Genomic DNA, 14,793 nt, shown 5'->3' with positions numbered 1-14,793 from the left:
AAAGAAATATACTTAAATAACAAATGAAATACTTTCCCACTATTTTTAACTGGACTGCAATTGTTATTTTATCACCAAATTTTGAAGTTTGTAGCAAAAATGTCAGAAAAGGTTGGATTTGTTTTCAGGAAGTTTACTTTTTGTTCTAGTTTTATGGTCTTTAATCTATAAAGGTTATTCCATCAGTCTCATGGCTGCACTTCTTCAAACTAATGTAAAAAGAATTATAAAGAATTGCAAGAATTTATCCATGCTTGAGCAGGGTTTGGCCGACATGATCTTCAGAGGTGCCTTCCAGCCTCAACCATTCTGTGATTCTGTGATAAATTTACACATTTCTTCAAGCTGTGTAAGCCAAAATGTATCCTGATATAACCATATTCTTTCAGGAAATGAATAGGTAAATATACATATTAATAAGAAGAGTATTTGATAGCTACCTGTTGTGGATGCCAAATATGTTTCCGATTAACCACTTTTTTGGAGTGTGGTTTGTCAGAGTAAGGTCTGTGAAAAACACCTTCCTCAAAATACTGTGAAAAACAATAATAAATATTATTGGAGAGTTGGGAATTTAGTCACTCTGGTATTTCAACATGAGAATTTTTCCCATTCATCGTGTTCACAGAAACTGTGATTTTTTCAGTTGGTGTTTAATGAATGATTTTAATGGCTAAAGCCCAGTTTCTAACCTTTTTTGTGGCTTCCTGATTTGTTTTTCCATAAGCAAGGCTGTCAGCTCCTTCCCTGTGACAATGCAGGGAGTGTGGGTGGGGTACACAGAGGCTTTCTTCTAGGAAGGATGGCTGGATTCTTGGAACCCTGCTCTGGAGGGAAGTGAGCAAGCAGAGGACGGCAGGTTGTGAAGAGAAGGATTTTGCTAGAGTGTGGACTTTGTTTTGATTCAGTTGTGTGCTGATTAAAGTTAACAAAAATGTAAGATGGATGTCATACCCAGCTAATGGATTGAGTTCCATGAATTAGTTGACAAAGAGCAGTATTTATTTCTTTTTTTTTTTCGACTGCATGGCAAATGCATTTCTTCAGATAACTCTCTGGTTTCCATGGCAATCTTACTTCTCTGCTTGTTAAAGGTATTTTTATGACTCTTTCACATTATTTGAAGTAGTGCTAAAAGCTAGTACTTCAGGACTATCTCAGCTGTTGATGACTGCATTTGGCAGTGAAATTCAAGGAGTACAAATTGGAAGAGGAGCAAAAGTAATTTTTGCTGCTCTGAATCAGACTAATGTACTCTGCTAACATTTTGTGGTCAGAAAATGTTACTGTTTGCAGATTCAGTGAACTTGAACCACAATAAAGGCTAGAAGGACTTTGGGGTAGCATGATGTGTACCATTGTATTTACTTCCTCAGTGTACTTCTGTGCAACTTAATGTACAATGTAGCTGCTTATCTATGATGTTTCTCAATTAAAAAAAAAAGTAGGGAATGACTGGAAACAATAATCTTTTCAATCTCATACAACAGAGTTGGTATATAGTACATGGAGATTTATTGAATGTTGATAGTTATGATAATAACAAGATAAAATTAACTCTGACTTGGCAGGCTTTAAACATGTTTCTAATGTTAAAAGAGCTGCTTCTCATGTAGTGGTTACCTTTACTATTTCATATTTCTTTTTTACTTGGACAACTGGTCAAAGGCACAGACGAGCTACTTATGGGTAGCAGCTGAGGTCACTTGGTCATCCTGGAGGAGAGAAGGCACAGGGTGACCCCATTTCAGTCTGCACCTTCCTCAAGGAGGTCAGCAGAATGGGAGGTGGTGATCTCCTCTCTCTGGTGACCAGAAATGAGAAATGAGGAAATGGAGTCCAGCTGCATCAGGGGAAGCTCAGATGGGACATTAGGAAGAGGTTCTTCACTGAGAGGGTAGTTGGTCACTGGAACAGGCTCCCCAGAGAAGTGGTCACAGCACCAGCCTGACAGGGTTCAGTGACTTTCTGCATGATGCTTTTAGTCACAGGGTTTAGTTGTAGGTAGTCTTGAGGGAGTCAATGAACCTCACTGGGCCCTTTCCAACTTCAGCTATTCTATTCTAAGCTTGATTTTTCTGTCCTGCTCAGTCAGTCTGTGTACTGAGAAGGTTGTCAAATAATGTCAGGTGTCATAAGGGTTTTATGTAGACACGGCTCACTCTCTGAGAAGACCAAAGATATGCTTTTACTTTTAAAATTAAAACTACTTCATCCTTCTGCATTAGTGGTGGAACTTGGCAATATGGTATGCCTTGTGACATGTGATCATTTATCTCATGTTCCTGACAGTGTTGACTGAATATAAAGAAATTGCAAGATGCTGCATTTTCCAGCTGTTTGTTCACTCCCACTTTTTTTGGATGCCTCTCAGATAACCAGTAAAACCCCATGGGAAGTCTGGATACAAGGTTATGTGGCTCTAGACCAGTTATCCAGCAGAAACCCTTCTGAAACTAACCTATGGCAGAAAATGACAGCTTTGCCTACTGTGAGGATGTGAAACAGTCCAGTACACTTGTAACCTAAGGAGAATAAATTTTTCCCGGTTCATCAGTTAATGACTAATACATGGAAAGTGGAAAAGAGCCTCAAGACATTGTGAAAAGATTCAGAGTACAATCGGTATTCAGAGCACAATTGTTTATTGAATTGCCTTGTTGCCTGGAGCAGTGTTACCCTCTTCCATGGAAAGAAGTTGCTGGGGAAAATTGAGAAACAATAAAATGGGAAATGTTTGCAGTTTTGTTCCAAAGCTTCTTATATTTAATGCCATGCAAAGTTTCTGGTGTAATTTTTCCTCTGCTTTGGGATGTATGAAGGGAAATACTTGATTTGAAGGCATCAGCACAAAGATCTACTAGTCTATACTAAAGCTGATCTGGTTCATTAGAGCAGTTTATTAATAGATAAATCATAGTTTCAAATGAAAAAATAATGTTTTCCTGAGGGGTATTCCCTGACTAATTTTCCAGTGTCCCAAGTGTATGCTTCTGTCTGCTTATCCTTTTTTGCCTTTCAGGCTCTGATTTTATTTTATCTGCTTAAAGAGTTCCTCCTCATTTTTGAGCCAATACTTTTTTACACTTCATTCTTCCCATTTAGGATCAGTCAGAAAAGAGCTAATTTCATTTCCTTGTGACTCTCTGATGTATAAATGACAATATGACATAATTTGCAGAAGTATTCAACAGCTGATAATAAGGAGTCTTGCATGAAGCTCCTCTGCAGGACCCAGAAGAGAAGCTTAATAGTTCTCTAGAGGCTTCTGAAGTATTAACAAAAACAGTTCTGATTTCTTTTATTTTTCCATTCATCATTTATATTAATGCTAATGAAGGTGAAACTTGCTTGGGAATTAATGTTATAAAATCAATGCAATTGAAACAAGATGAAAGATCTAAATTAATTTTAAACAAACAAACAAAACCACAAAAAAAGCCTGTTTTCTCCCCTCTGCAGGGAATTGTAAAAGTATATTATTACTGTTAGAAGTACTTTCTAATAGCTGGAGAGTTGGAGATATTTTTGAAAGCAAATGGTTTGATTGACTGATTATCTCCTAGCAACTTAGAAAGCTTTAAACACAACTGTTTGAATACTGCCTGAGGAATACATTGTCAAGCCCAAAGCACCTGCCAAAACCAGGTGATGATTCCTTTCTTCAAAATACACCAGATAGTAGAGATGTAACTCAATATTTTGTCAGTATCAAAAGGAATTTACAAAAGACACATGACACAGAGTATAGAAAATTGAATCCCAAATGACATTCAGGTACTGCAGACTGAAATAGGAGGTGTGTGAGGTAGATTTTAAAGTTAGTATTGAATGCTTCCATTGAAACAGTGCTGTTTTATCAAGAAGCAGAAGTAGACTTTTTGCTAGTTCTTGGTACTTGCCACTTGGTATACACACTGGCCATGTGAACAGGAATATGGTCTTGCTGATATTTTACATGGACAGCCATTGGAATACTCTACTTGACACATAAAAGCTTGGGGGGTTTTATTGATTGGAGGACAAATCAAGGCAAAGAATGATAAAGTCAACAGAGAGGAGTGTTGGGGGACTGCAGCTGCTTTTTCATAATCTCAATCAGCAGCTTAAGATGCTGTTTTCTCTCATTACGTCTATTTGTAGGTAACCTACAAAAACGCTAACAAATCTGCTACATAAATCAATTACACTTCAATGCAAAAGAACTTCTGGTAAGTGTCAAAAATACAGAGTATCCACAATGTGGCTGTTGATATGGTCTGCAGTAAGAACAGTTTAACTTTGCTTGGAGGTGGGAAGCTAAACTCTACTTTTCATGGTGTCCAGCTGCAGAGAATAAATTGAGTTGTCTTGTTGAGCAATATTTGTGTGCTGGTAGCTATGCTTTGACTGATCTAGTGGTACTGCACAGTGCATCTTTGGGAGAAATAAAATGAAGGAGAAAAGGAATGTCTGTGAAGTCAGGGCTGGAAAGCTGGGACCAGGCTACATGATGTTGTTACATGATGTTACATGAGTGTGCCCCACTCAGCTGTGCTAGCAGACATCCTTGCCTCCCTAGATCAGAGAGAGGGCTGAAGCACTTGATCTAGGCAGGCTAAAGTAGTTGGGTTGTCAAGCCTGGAGAAGAAAGGTTCCAGGGAGACCTCACTGTAGCCTTCCAGTACTTCAAGGGGGCTACAAGAGAGCTGGCTGGAAAGGGATTTTTTACAAGGGCATGTAGTGATAGGACATGGGGAAATGGCTTTAAGCTGAAAGAGGGCAGGTTTAGATTAGATATTAGCAAGAAATTCTTTACTGTGAGGGTGGTGAGGCACTGGAACAGGTTGCCCACAGACATTGTGGATGCCCCATCCCTGGGTGTGTTCAAGGCCAGGTTACATAAGACTTTGAGCAACCTGGTCTAGTGGAAGTTGTCCCTGCCCATGGCAGAGGGGGTTGGAATAAGATGATCTTTCAGGTCCCTTCCAACCCAAACTATTCTATGATTCTGTGATCTTTCTAAAGACAGATTTTTAAAGGAGAAAGAAAATCCTGTGTGGTATCTTGATATGCATTAGAAGGGGTCCATGCTGTAAGAACAGATCACTTAATTTACTCTTCTGCTGTTGCTGTGTAAGATAGAATCACAGAGAAATTTGTGATGGAGAACTTGTGTCAGTCATGTGATATTTCTGTCTGAGATTTGGATGGAATGCAATGATAAGGGAAAAACACTGTCATAACTAATCCTGTTTTTTTTTTCTGTAGTTCTGCTTCACTGCTATCCACCCACCCTATTTGAAACAAATGTGTAGAGCTTGAATATCCGAATCAGCAGGTTGCATTCTATGTACACTTCTGTGAAATTTCGTGCAGCAATTATTTTTATTTTTTTCTCTGTTCTGCTTGTCCCATTTGTTTTGTTATTATATACATAGAGAATGTCTTGGAGGAGAGGGAAAAGGTAGATTTCTTCTGTATGTGGCTTTACACAGGCCTGTCTGTGCCATTGAAGTGGTCCATGAAAATAAAAGCAAGCTGCTTACAAACAGATTAAAACTACATACTTACATTTTATATTTTAATTGTATCTGTATTTACTTAGTGTAAATTTTTAATAGTGTAAATTTTTATCTTTAAAAAAGAATTCTGTACTGTTTATTAAAATATGAACACTTTAGCCAGTTTCTGTATTTTAATACTCAGGATAGACCATTTAATACAGGAATCAATATAAGTATCTAAAATATGGTTTAGATAGTTTTCTTGGGCATTTGCTTCTGAAATCCCCTAAATAATTCATTACCTGAAGGTGGGAGGGGATAGCTGGGGTGTGTGTAATTGTTTCCAGCCTTTTGATTCATGAAGCCACTAGCCCTTACAGACTTCCTAATTTGAGCAGCATCATGATCCTAATCAGTGATACCTGGCAAACTCCAAACAATTATTTTCATTTGCATTACTAGGGAACATGCAAATCTGTTAAGATTATTTTTCTTGGGGCCTGGGGTTGTTTCTTTGTCTGCTTTCCTTTTTTTATGCTTCCTGTTTCTACTCGCAGGTAACATCATGGTGCTGTGGTCAACTTGCAGAACATCGCTACTTAAATCTGTAACAAACCGGTTCATTAAGAATTTGGCCTGCTCGGGGATCTGTGCCAGCCTAGTCTGTGTGCCTTTTGACATTGCTCTTAGTGCCAGTCCACACTGCTGCTGGTGGATCTATACGATGCTCTTCTGCAGAATTGCCAAGTTTCTGCACAAAGTCTTCTGCTCAGTGACCATCCTTAGTTTTCCAGCCATTGCTCTTGACAGGTAATGGGGAAAATTTGCCATGATCCTGGATTTTTCTTTCTTCTTTCTCCCCTTGTCTTGATAAATGTGGTATCACTATCTGTAATGCACACCAGTGTTGCAACTGGAACAGCTTATCAGTTGAAAACTTGTGATCTGCCTCACAAAAAGCACAAACTCCTATGCTTATATTGATAAGTGTGACAAGTTAGGTCTGTCATGAAAACTCTGTAAGCTTAAAAGTCCACAGCAGTACTTCAGTAGTAAGCAAACAATCAACATCTGAAATTTGAAGTGCATGTCAGAGATGCACTTTTTTTTTTTTTAAGCACACAGAATGTCCAGTGTTCAGCAATGCTTTTGCTCAGGGCTTGCCAACCACAGTTTGTGCAAAGCAAAACATCATTGTACTTCCAATAGATGCATACATGTAATTTGTGACCAACAGCTCTTTCCAAATAGCCAGAAAAAAATCTGTTATAAAGCAACTCTAAAACTGTGAGTCTGGTCTTTGAATGTGGCACAGGCCTCCATCATGTCTTTGGAAATTTTGAGTGTGTGCAATGTACTGTCTAGTTTACAAGTGAGTTAATGGTGAAATCTTCAAAGTAATATTCATATGCATCAGCCAAAGTGATGTATTGAAAGAAATTTTCACCACCAAAAATGTGATCTTGACATTTAAATAGTCAGGTTTTTTCTACAGACAGACCTGCAAAGGCAGACCTTTGGGGGGGTTAGGATTTTTGTTTGTTTGTTGGTGGTTTTTGTTGTTGTTTTTATTATTTTAATTTTCCCCTTTCATAAACAGGTAGTCAGTTGGCAACCCAGTTAGGATTTGGAGCATTATGCTCAGATAGCTTCTGAGAGGTTTCTCATAAGCAGTATGGCCATGAAAATAATTATAATTTTTTTCTTTTGACAGATACTACTCTGTTTTATATCCTCTGGAAAGAAAAATATCTGATGCAAAATCCCGAGACCTGGTTATCTATATCTGGGCCCATGCAATAGTGGCCAGCATTCCAGTATTTGCTGTGACCAATGTGTCTGATATTTATGCCATGTCCACTTGCAGTGAATCTTGGAGTTACTCGCTTGGCCACCTGATATATGTCATCATCTATAATATCACCACTGTGATTGTACCAGTGGCTGTAGTATTTCTCTTTATGATTCTTATTCGCAGAGCGCTGAGTGCCAGCCAGAAGAAAAAAGTCATCATAGCTGCATTAAGGACCCCTCAGAATACAGTTTCCATCCCATATGCCTCCCAGCGAGAAGCTGAGCTCCACATCATGCTGCTTTCTATGGTTTTGATATTTATCTTCTGCAGCATCCCCTACGTGACTTTGGTGATTTACCGCACCATACTCAATATTTCAGATATTTCAGTCTTCTTGCTCCTCACTGCTATTTGGCTGCCTAAGGTCTCTTTGTTGGCCAACCCTTTGTTATTTTTAACTGTTAACAAATCAGTACGGAAGTGCTTAGTGGGGACAATAGTACAGCTGCACCGAAGGTTTAGCAGGAGAAACATTGTCAGCTCAGGTGGTATTGCAGATGATAATCTGGAGCCCAGTGTCCATTCAGGAAGCCAGCTTCTGGAGATGTTTCATATTGGGCAACAACAAATCTTCAAGCCGATGGAAGATGAGGAGAATGAGACCAAATCCATTGGCTCTGGTGACTTTCAACGGAAAGAAATTCCCACCACCAGTTTAGAGCTAGGACAGACTTCGGTTCACAGGTTTATACCACAGACGATTGCAGACTCTGCAGCTCAGGTGGCCCCAGCTGTGCCCACAGAAGCCGATCCAGTAAATGACAAGTATTCCATGCAGTTTGGTTTTGGACCCTTTGAGCTGCCTCCACAGTGGCTCTCAGAAAACCGTAACAATAAGAAGCGACTCCTGCCTCCTTTGGGGAATACCCCTGAAGAGCTAATCCAGACAAAACAGCCTAAGTGTAAAGCAGACAGAAAAGTCAGCAGAAACAATAAAGTCAGTATCTTTCCCAAGGTGGATTCTTAGTAAGAGCAGGAGCTTTGAGTGACAGACAAAGGTCACTTTCTATTACATTTTTGATCCTATGGATCTTTATTATGTTGAAATTAGTTACAACCTGATTTTTTTTGCCAAATATAAGTTAACGAACAAACAAAAGAAAAACATATATACAAGTGTTCCTTATTAATATGAAATACTTAATGAAAATAATATATCAAATATAAATGGAAATTTGTAGTTTGAGCTGCTCTGAAATCTGTACAATGACACCTTCTTATTAACTTTCAAAAGTACATGTGAATTTGGAAACTATTTTTATGGCTGAATTATGGAAATACAGCAGTTGGTTTTCTGGGAAATGTTATATTGTATTAAAATGGATGGGGCATCAAAGTAATTTAACAGGAAAGGCTGTAGAAAGCAGAAGACAGGCAGCATGGTAAGTCCTACTCTCCTGCAAATAGACACAGCAAGATTCTGCACAGTTCATTAATGAAGTAGAATGGACTGTTAAGTGCATTTGGTTTTTGTTATGCACATTTATTTGATCAGTGTTAAAACTTGCTGGATTTTTTTGCACAAATTATTTACCAAGCATCTGCCAAACATCTGAAGTATTTTAAAACCTAAATCACTGGTTTTTGGCTTAAAACATCCACAAAGCCAAGAATACCCAAATCATCATGTGTGTTAAACTTGAGAAAGACCTCTTTGTAAAAAGATCTGACATATATTCTAGTAGATTTAAGTAAAAACTGGATTGGAGACCATGCACAACAAATCCTGATTCCAATAAACAAATATGTATGTGCTAAGAATCCTGTAATAAAGGGCATATACAAATGTCCCTAAAGTATTTATTAAGTAACTAAGGAGTAACCTTGAAATAAAGTTAGCTGCTGGTGCACTCTGCTGTTTTCTTATGGAAAAGCAAGCAAATGAAAGATGGGTGTGAAATGCTAATGGCCTTTCTCTGAGTGTGAGAGTCTCAGTTCCTGAGTCTGTCTCACTCTCACACAGAGAAGGACTCACAGGGAGAGATTCTGAGTGTTTCAGTGACAGCTGAACCATTGGGTGAAGCTGGCAACAGACCTAAAAAAGCAAAGGTTTATTAATGCTGTTGCTCAATATTGCAAGAGGAAGAGAAGTTTTTCTTCTATCTTCACAGATACAGATACCAACCCTCCTGCTCCACTCATCTCGCAGAGCAGACCACCCAGTGTATGAACACAAGACTTTCAAATCTGGTGCCTAATTCCTGAGTGAGTCAGTCATGCCAAGCCTGGTATCAACTCGGCAGCCTTTCTGTGAGAGTTCAGGCATTGTGCTGCAGCTTGCCTCTCTGCATAATCACAGGCATATTGTCTCATTTATACTGAATGTGGACTTTAAACTCTATCTGTCTGTTAGATGACCTAAAACTATTGCAACCCTGACATTTTAGTTCTTGTTCAGTTTCAAACAGTCTCTCATCTGCACTCACTGTTGTCTCTGTGGGTAGTTTCTTAAAAGCACAATCTCGTAACACCTGTTTGCTCCTTGTGGTTTTCCTGTACTTCAGCCCTTTGCTGCATGCTGAACCTTTATCTGTGATTACTGTCTGTTTGTGAAAGTAGTTTTCTTTAAAGCATACTTTAAAAGGGACAAGGTGAAGAATCTTGACAAGTTCAAAGAAACTTAGTAAATCCAACCAGTTAATCTTAAAAGTAAGAAGAAATTCTGCTAAAGCAGAATGTACCTTTTCTTCCTTAACATGATTGAAGGAAGTCACCAGCTTCTGATGGCGCCAAGGTTGTGGATTTCTACAAGTCATTAAGAGCAAATGTTTTAATAAAAACGTATTTAAATACAGGTGTATAAATTAGTGTGTAAAATATGTTTTTCTCCATTTCCTCTTTGGTTTTCAGTGCATTTCATTATTTGCTAGTTCAAGAGCTTGTCACTTTGGGAGTGAGGAACATTCTTCAAGGGGTCCAGATGGGTGGTGGGAGCCTGAGCTGCCCTCCTTAGATACAGAGATGAGAAGACAGACATAGCTTGCCTGAAATCAGACAGAAGAAATATTCCAGAAAAAATTGGTCCTTCTGTGGCAAAGGTGGAGAAGTATTACAGCATGCATTTTTTAAAGTGCCAATGAAAAGTAATTTAATGGAGTGGTTTTTTTTCCAAAATTAGTGAAAGAACAGATGCCATTGAGAAAATCTTGAAAACCTAAAAATCAAAGTAGGAGTTGTAGTTTCCTTATGAGTTTTGGGTAAGTTTAACATTCATGTCTCGCTTACATATAGGTACTGCTCAAAATCTCTGTGATTACTGAATGTGGAGAAATGTTTACTCAGATCTGAACTCCTTTGAAGAAAAGCAAACTTGTTTTTGTTCTTTTCAACTCTCATGTTGAATGAAACACCAATCATAAATGTAAAGAGATAAACTGTATGAAATTTCATGTTATATCTGGAAAGTGAAGGGTTTGTGATGAGTTTTTACTGTTGAGACAAAAATACCTCTTTCTTTCAAAAAGAATACATGTAAACACTCAAATTTTTTAGCAGATTATATCCAAAGACATTGAAATCCTTCATCAAGAAATTGACTACAGTGGTTTTTCATATCTCAAGAATTACTTGAGAATGTTTTAATTAATCTTTTAGCAATTCATCCATGTGGAAAAAATTCACAAAATCACATATTTTTATAGAAAAAACCACAACCGGTGTAAAAACCAACCTGTTTAATCTGTGTAGATTACCAGCCTCTATGCTAGAATTGCCATCAGAAAACAGTAATTCAGGAAATTCTTTATACAAGATGGAATATTTGACTTGTTTCATTTTTTAACTCAATTTAAGACAGTAATAGCTTTGAGTCATTACTGCTGTCGCTTGGATTGTTGTTCAAATTATTCACCTGGGCAAAATGTTTTCCAGTGTCCAACCTGAAAACAAAAAATCAAGTCTTGTTATAACATCACATTAAAGTTACACAGAAATGAGTTACGAGGGTTTTTTTGGTCTTTCTGTTTGTTTGTGATTGTTTTTAACCACCACAGGTGTTGGTAAGATAAATGTTTCTTCCTAGATTATTGAAGAACAAAAGTGAAATACAAAGCAAAGCCGCAGAAATTTAAGAAGAAAAAGCCTGGGGTAATTTGGCCAATGTAAATGGATTTAAAGGCTAAATCTTACTACTGGAGAATGAACTTGGAGATAGGAATGCTAGAAACCATTATTCTAGCACTTAAGGGAGGAAAATAGAGCTTACATTAAACAAAGGAGGAAATAGTTTAAAAAGCACAAAAGGACTACAAGGACAATGTCAATTTATTGTTCTGAGATATCCTTAAGAAATATTGTTAAATTCAAACAAACATCATGTAAAAATTTTAAAAACCCAATCCCGAATGAAATGAAAAACCAAAACTGTCCTTCAGTACTAAATAATGCTATGTTGGTGGAATACTTAAAAAAATGTATTTTGCTTTTCTCTGTAAGGAGAAAGTGGACTATTTTTAAAAGGAAGCATAATACCAAATGAATATACATTTGTTAATGCAAACCAGGGTTTCTCCAGCAGCAGTTCTGCATCCTGAGGTTCCCTATGGCTAAGCATAGTGCACTATGATGGTGATTTACTCCAGAAACTCCTTTGTGCACACTACTTGACTAAGCAGTATTGTAACTTCTTGGCCTCCATTTCTGTAAAACTAAACCCTGTACATTTTGCCTGGATCACTTCCTAAGCCACAGAAGAAGGTCCTGAGGCACTTGCAGGATTGAATTGTTTGGGTTACCTTGCAGCTGTTTGGTAGCAAACTCCCAACGCACTGCACCCGCAGCGCTGAGATTTCAGCACAACGCAGTCCATCTTGAGCTCCTGCTTCCACACCCTGGTCTTGTCCTGCAGCAGAAGGTGGGGCAACATGGAAGGCAGTTTTGTAAACATAGGAGCTTTTCCAATGCAATTCAAAGGATTAATACCTGGCTTTAATAAACAATTGACTCTGGACTTAGCATTTTAGTTTGGCCTGCCTCTCTCAGCTGAGAGGCTATTGTGCTACAGCGCTATTGCTGATGGAGCGTCCTGCAGAACTCTACTCATCCTCACCAAGGGTTTCTGGGAAAATTTGAGTATGGCCCAAAATTCATGGCTGTTTGCCCTTGACTTGGCACATACGAGTCAAAAGATACTAATACATAATCACTTGTCCTTTGCAAGATAGGAGTGTGTTTACTGCTCTAACCTTTAGAGGAATTGATATAATGAATATTATTAGCTGTGCTTGTCCTAACCTGAGTACTGGAACTGTTACAGTCTGCCTTAGAAATATTGCTTATGGTAAATAAAAGGTACTTCAGGTGAGTACACAGAAAAATATGAAAAATAATCAAAGGTAAATAACTAATGAGCATTAAAAAAAATCTTGATTTCTTTTTCTCCAACATGTATGAGACAATGAAATAAAAGTGTTTTGGCTACCTCTTTGTGTATTAAAAGGCTTTTCAGAAGAGGAGGGTGAAGGTAAGCAATAGTAATTGGGAACAAGATCCCTGTATGTTCCCTGTTGTTTGTATTTCTTTTTGATTGGATCAGGAAGAAAAGGATAAATAAATTTTGTTACTATGACAACCGTGTTCTGAGTATCAAGACAGCTTGTCTAAATGTGATTTCATCATGTTATAACCTGTCTTTTAGGATGAAAAGCACATCTTGGATTGCTTTTCTTGCTGTCCACTTTCTAGACACAAAGAGTTTTTTTCATTCCAACCTTTTTTTTTTTTTTTTTTAAATTGTTATACTTCAAAGAACTATCTAGTTTGTCTTTGAACAAAATTGACCTGTTCCTGGAAAGGCAAAAAAAAAATCTCATCCTTGATTCTGCTATTCTAGTTCAAGCTTCAGTATAAGTACACCTGCCACCTCTAACAATATTTGAGATTATGTAATATTTGATGTTATTAATAAAGTTCAGTCCTTATTGGAGAGGAAGACTTTTATGACCTGATTTACGGGATTTGAGATGAACTCTACGAACCTCTTCATCTCTGGGTCTTCCAGGACACACAGCAGATGATAAGATCAACTGTGGTTTGAGATATCCCTGCTCAGCCATTATTACTCAGTCTCAGGTGCGAAGCCTCATTGGAAACCTACACTGGTTCTACGTGGACAAACAGCAGCAAGAAGCCTATTCCTGCACCAATTTCAAAGGAGTTTTATGTCTGTTTGTAACCAGAGCCAGAGCTGGGTGGTCTCCTTTCAAAGGCACTGAGGTTGTAGGCAGTCTGTAATAGGAAAGTTGATAACAAGACAAACTCTGTCAGCTGTTCAGCATATGCATTGTACTGTAGAAAAAGAAATTGGGGCAGTTACACCTAGCTGCTTGCCATACCTCATTGTGATAGCAAATGTAATTCCTAATACAGAACCCCCGTATTTTAATTTAGTCAGTTTGGAATAATACTGTCCATTCTACTGCCTTCTCCTTGTCATTACTGGTCTTAGCTATACAACTTGCACATGTAAACATGCATTCTTCTTTTTTTTTTTTTTTTATATATATTTTATTTTTTGCTTCAAATCATCATCTGCACCATTTGGAAAGCACCACAGGTTCTAAACACCACTATGGTATTGCTTTAGCGATCACAAATGTTAAAATTTTAACGTAGCAGAGCTCAGCAGACTTAGGGAGGAGGCAAAACCACACAGGTTTCCCTAGTGCATTTTCTGTTTGTCTTCAGTTCTTACCTGTGAACCACATTGCATTGTAACTACACTAAATACCAGGAAAAAATGGCTCTCTGAGTGGCACGTGTGACAGTAAAATGCAATATATACTGTAAGCATCAACAAAATCTCTACTGCAGACCTCAATACATAACACCTAAGTAAGATTTATTTTGGCACAAAAATTTGTCAATCAAAACCTTGATTTGAACGAGATGCACTTTGTTTCTTCAGAAGAAACTGTTTCTTGTGGATTTTTAGCCAATGAAAACCTAATTTTAACACACGTGTATCAAAGGAAGTGGTAGGAGCCCGGAATTGTCTCTGCCGGTTTTTTTAAAGTTAATTGGACTATGGGAATTGGTCCTCACATTTTGTTTAAATGGAGGAAAGACAAAAAGGGATGGGATTGGGAAGGCAATCACGCTCCCCTTATTAATGAACTCCTTATTAGCAGTGAGTATTCACGTAAAAACAATGACAACAGTAACAATTTTAAGTTTTAAGGGGTTTATAGAAAGGCGATTCAACTATCCTTGTGTGCGAGCATTGGCAGGATTAGTGCAGAACAGCACGCAGAGAACAGCCGTAGTTCACAGCACAGGCACTGCTCGCAAGGGGCAGCGCAGCACTTGTTGCTCCCACGGCTGCGGCACGGGGGGGCTCGGAGAAGGAGGCGCCCTGCAGGCAGCGCTCTTCTCCACCAGGATGGGGAGGGCAGAGCTCCAGCGGGGCACAGGGACACCTCGCTCACGGCCGGATCCCTGCGAACGGAGCGGCAC

General features: G+C 38.3%; 1 protein-coding gene across 3 annotated transcripts in view; it reads left to right on the top strand.

The window, feature by feature from the left end:
• GPR176 (G protein-coupled receptor 176) overlaps positions 1-9,116 on the top strand; it is a 31,472-nt gene extending 22,356 nt beyond the window's left edge. The window contains exons 2-4 of one of the 3 annotated variants that reach the window (XM_068193101.1): positions 4,144-4,211; positions 6,044-6,296; positions 7,201-9,115. In XM_068193101.1, coding sequence (XP_068049202.1) covers positions 6,052-6,296; positions 7,201-8,308 — 1,353 coding nt within the window. In that variant the 5' untranslated portion in view covers positions 4,144-4,211; positions 6,044-6,051 and the 3' untranslated portion in view covers positions 8,309-9,115. Of the gene's footprint in view, positions 1-1,856; positions 4,212-6,043; positions 6,297-7,200 lie in introns of those variants that run through there. The other 2 variants (XM_068193102.1, XM_068193100.1) reach the window with 2 other exon arrangements.
• Positions 9,117-14,793: the final 5,677 nt, after the last annotated feature.

This window comes from Anomalospiza imberbis, chromosome 6, assembly GCF_031753505.1.
Source record: "Anomalospiza imberbis isolate Cuckoo-Finch-1a 21T00152 chromosome 6, ASM3175350v1, whole genome shotgun sequence".
In the NCBI taxonomy this organism is placed as follows: Eukaryota; Metazoa; Chordata; class Aves; order Passeriformes; family Viduidae; genus Anomalospiza; species Anomalospiza imberbis.
This window is presented reverse-complemented; position numbering and strand designations above follow the sequence as displayed.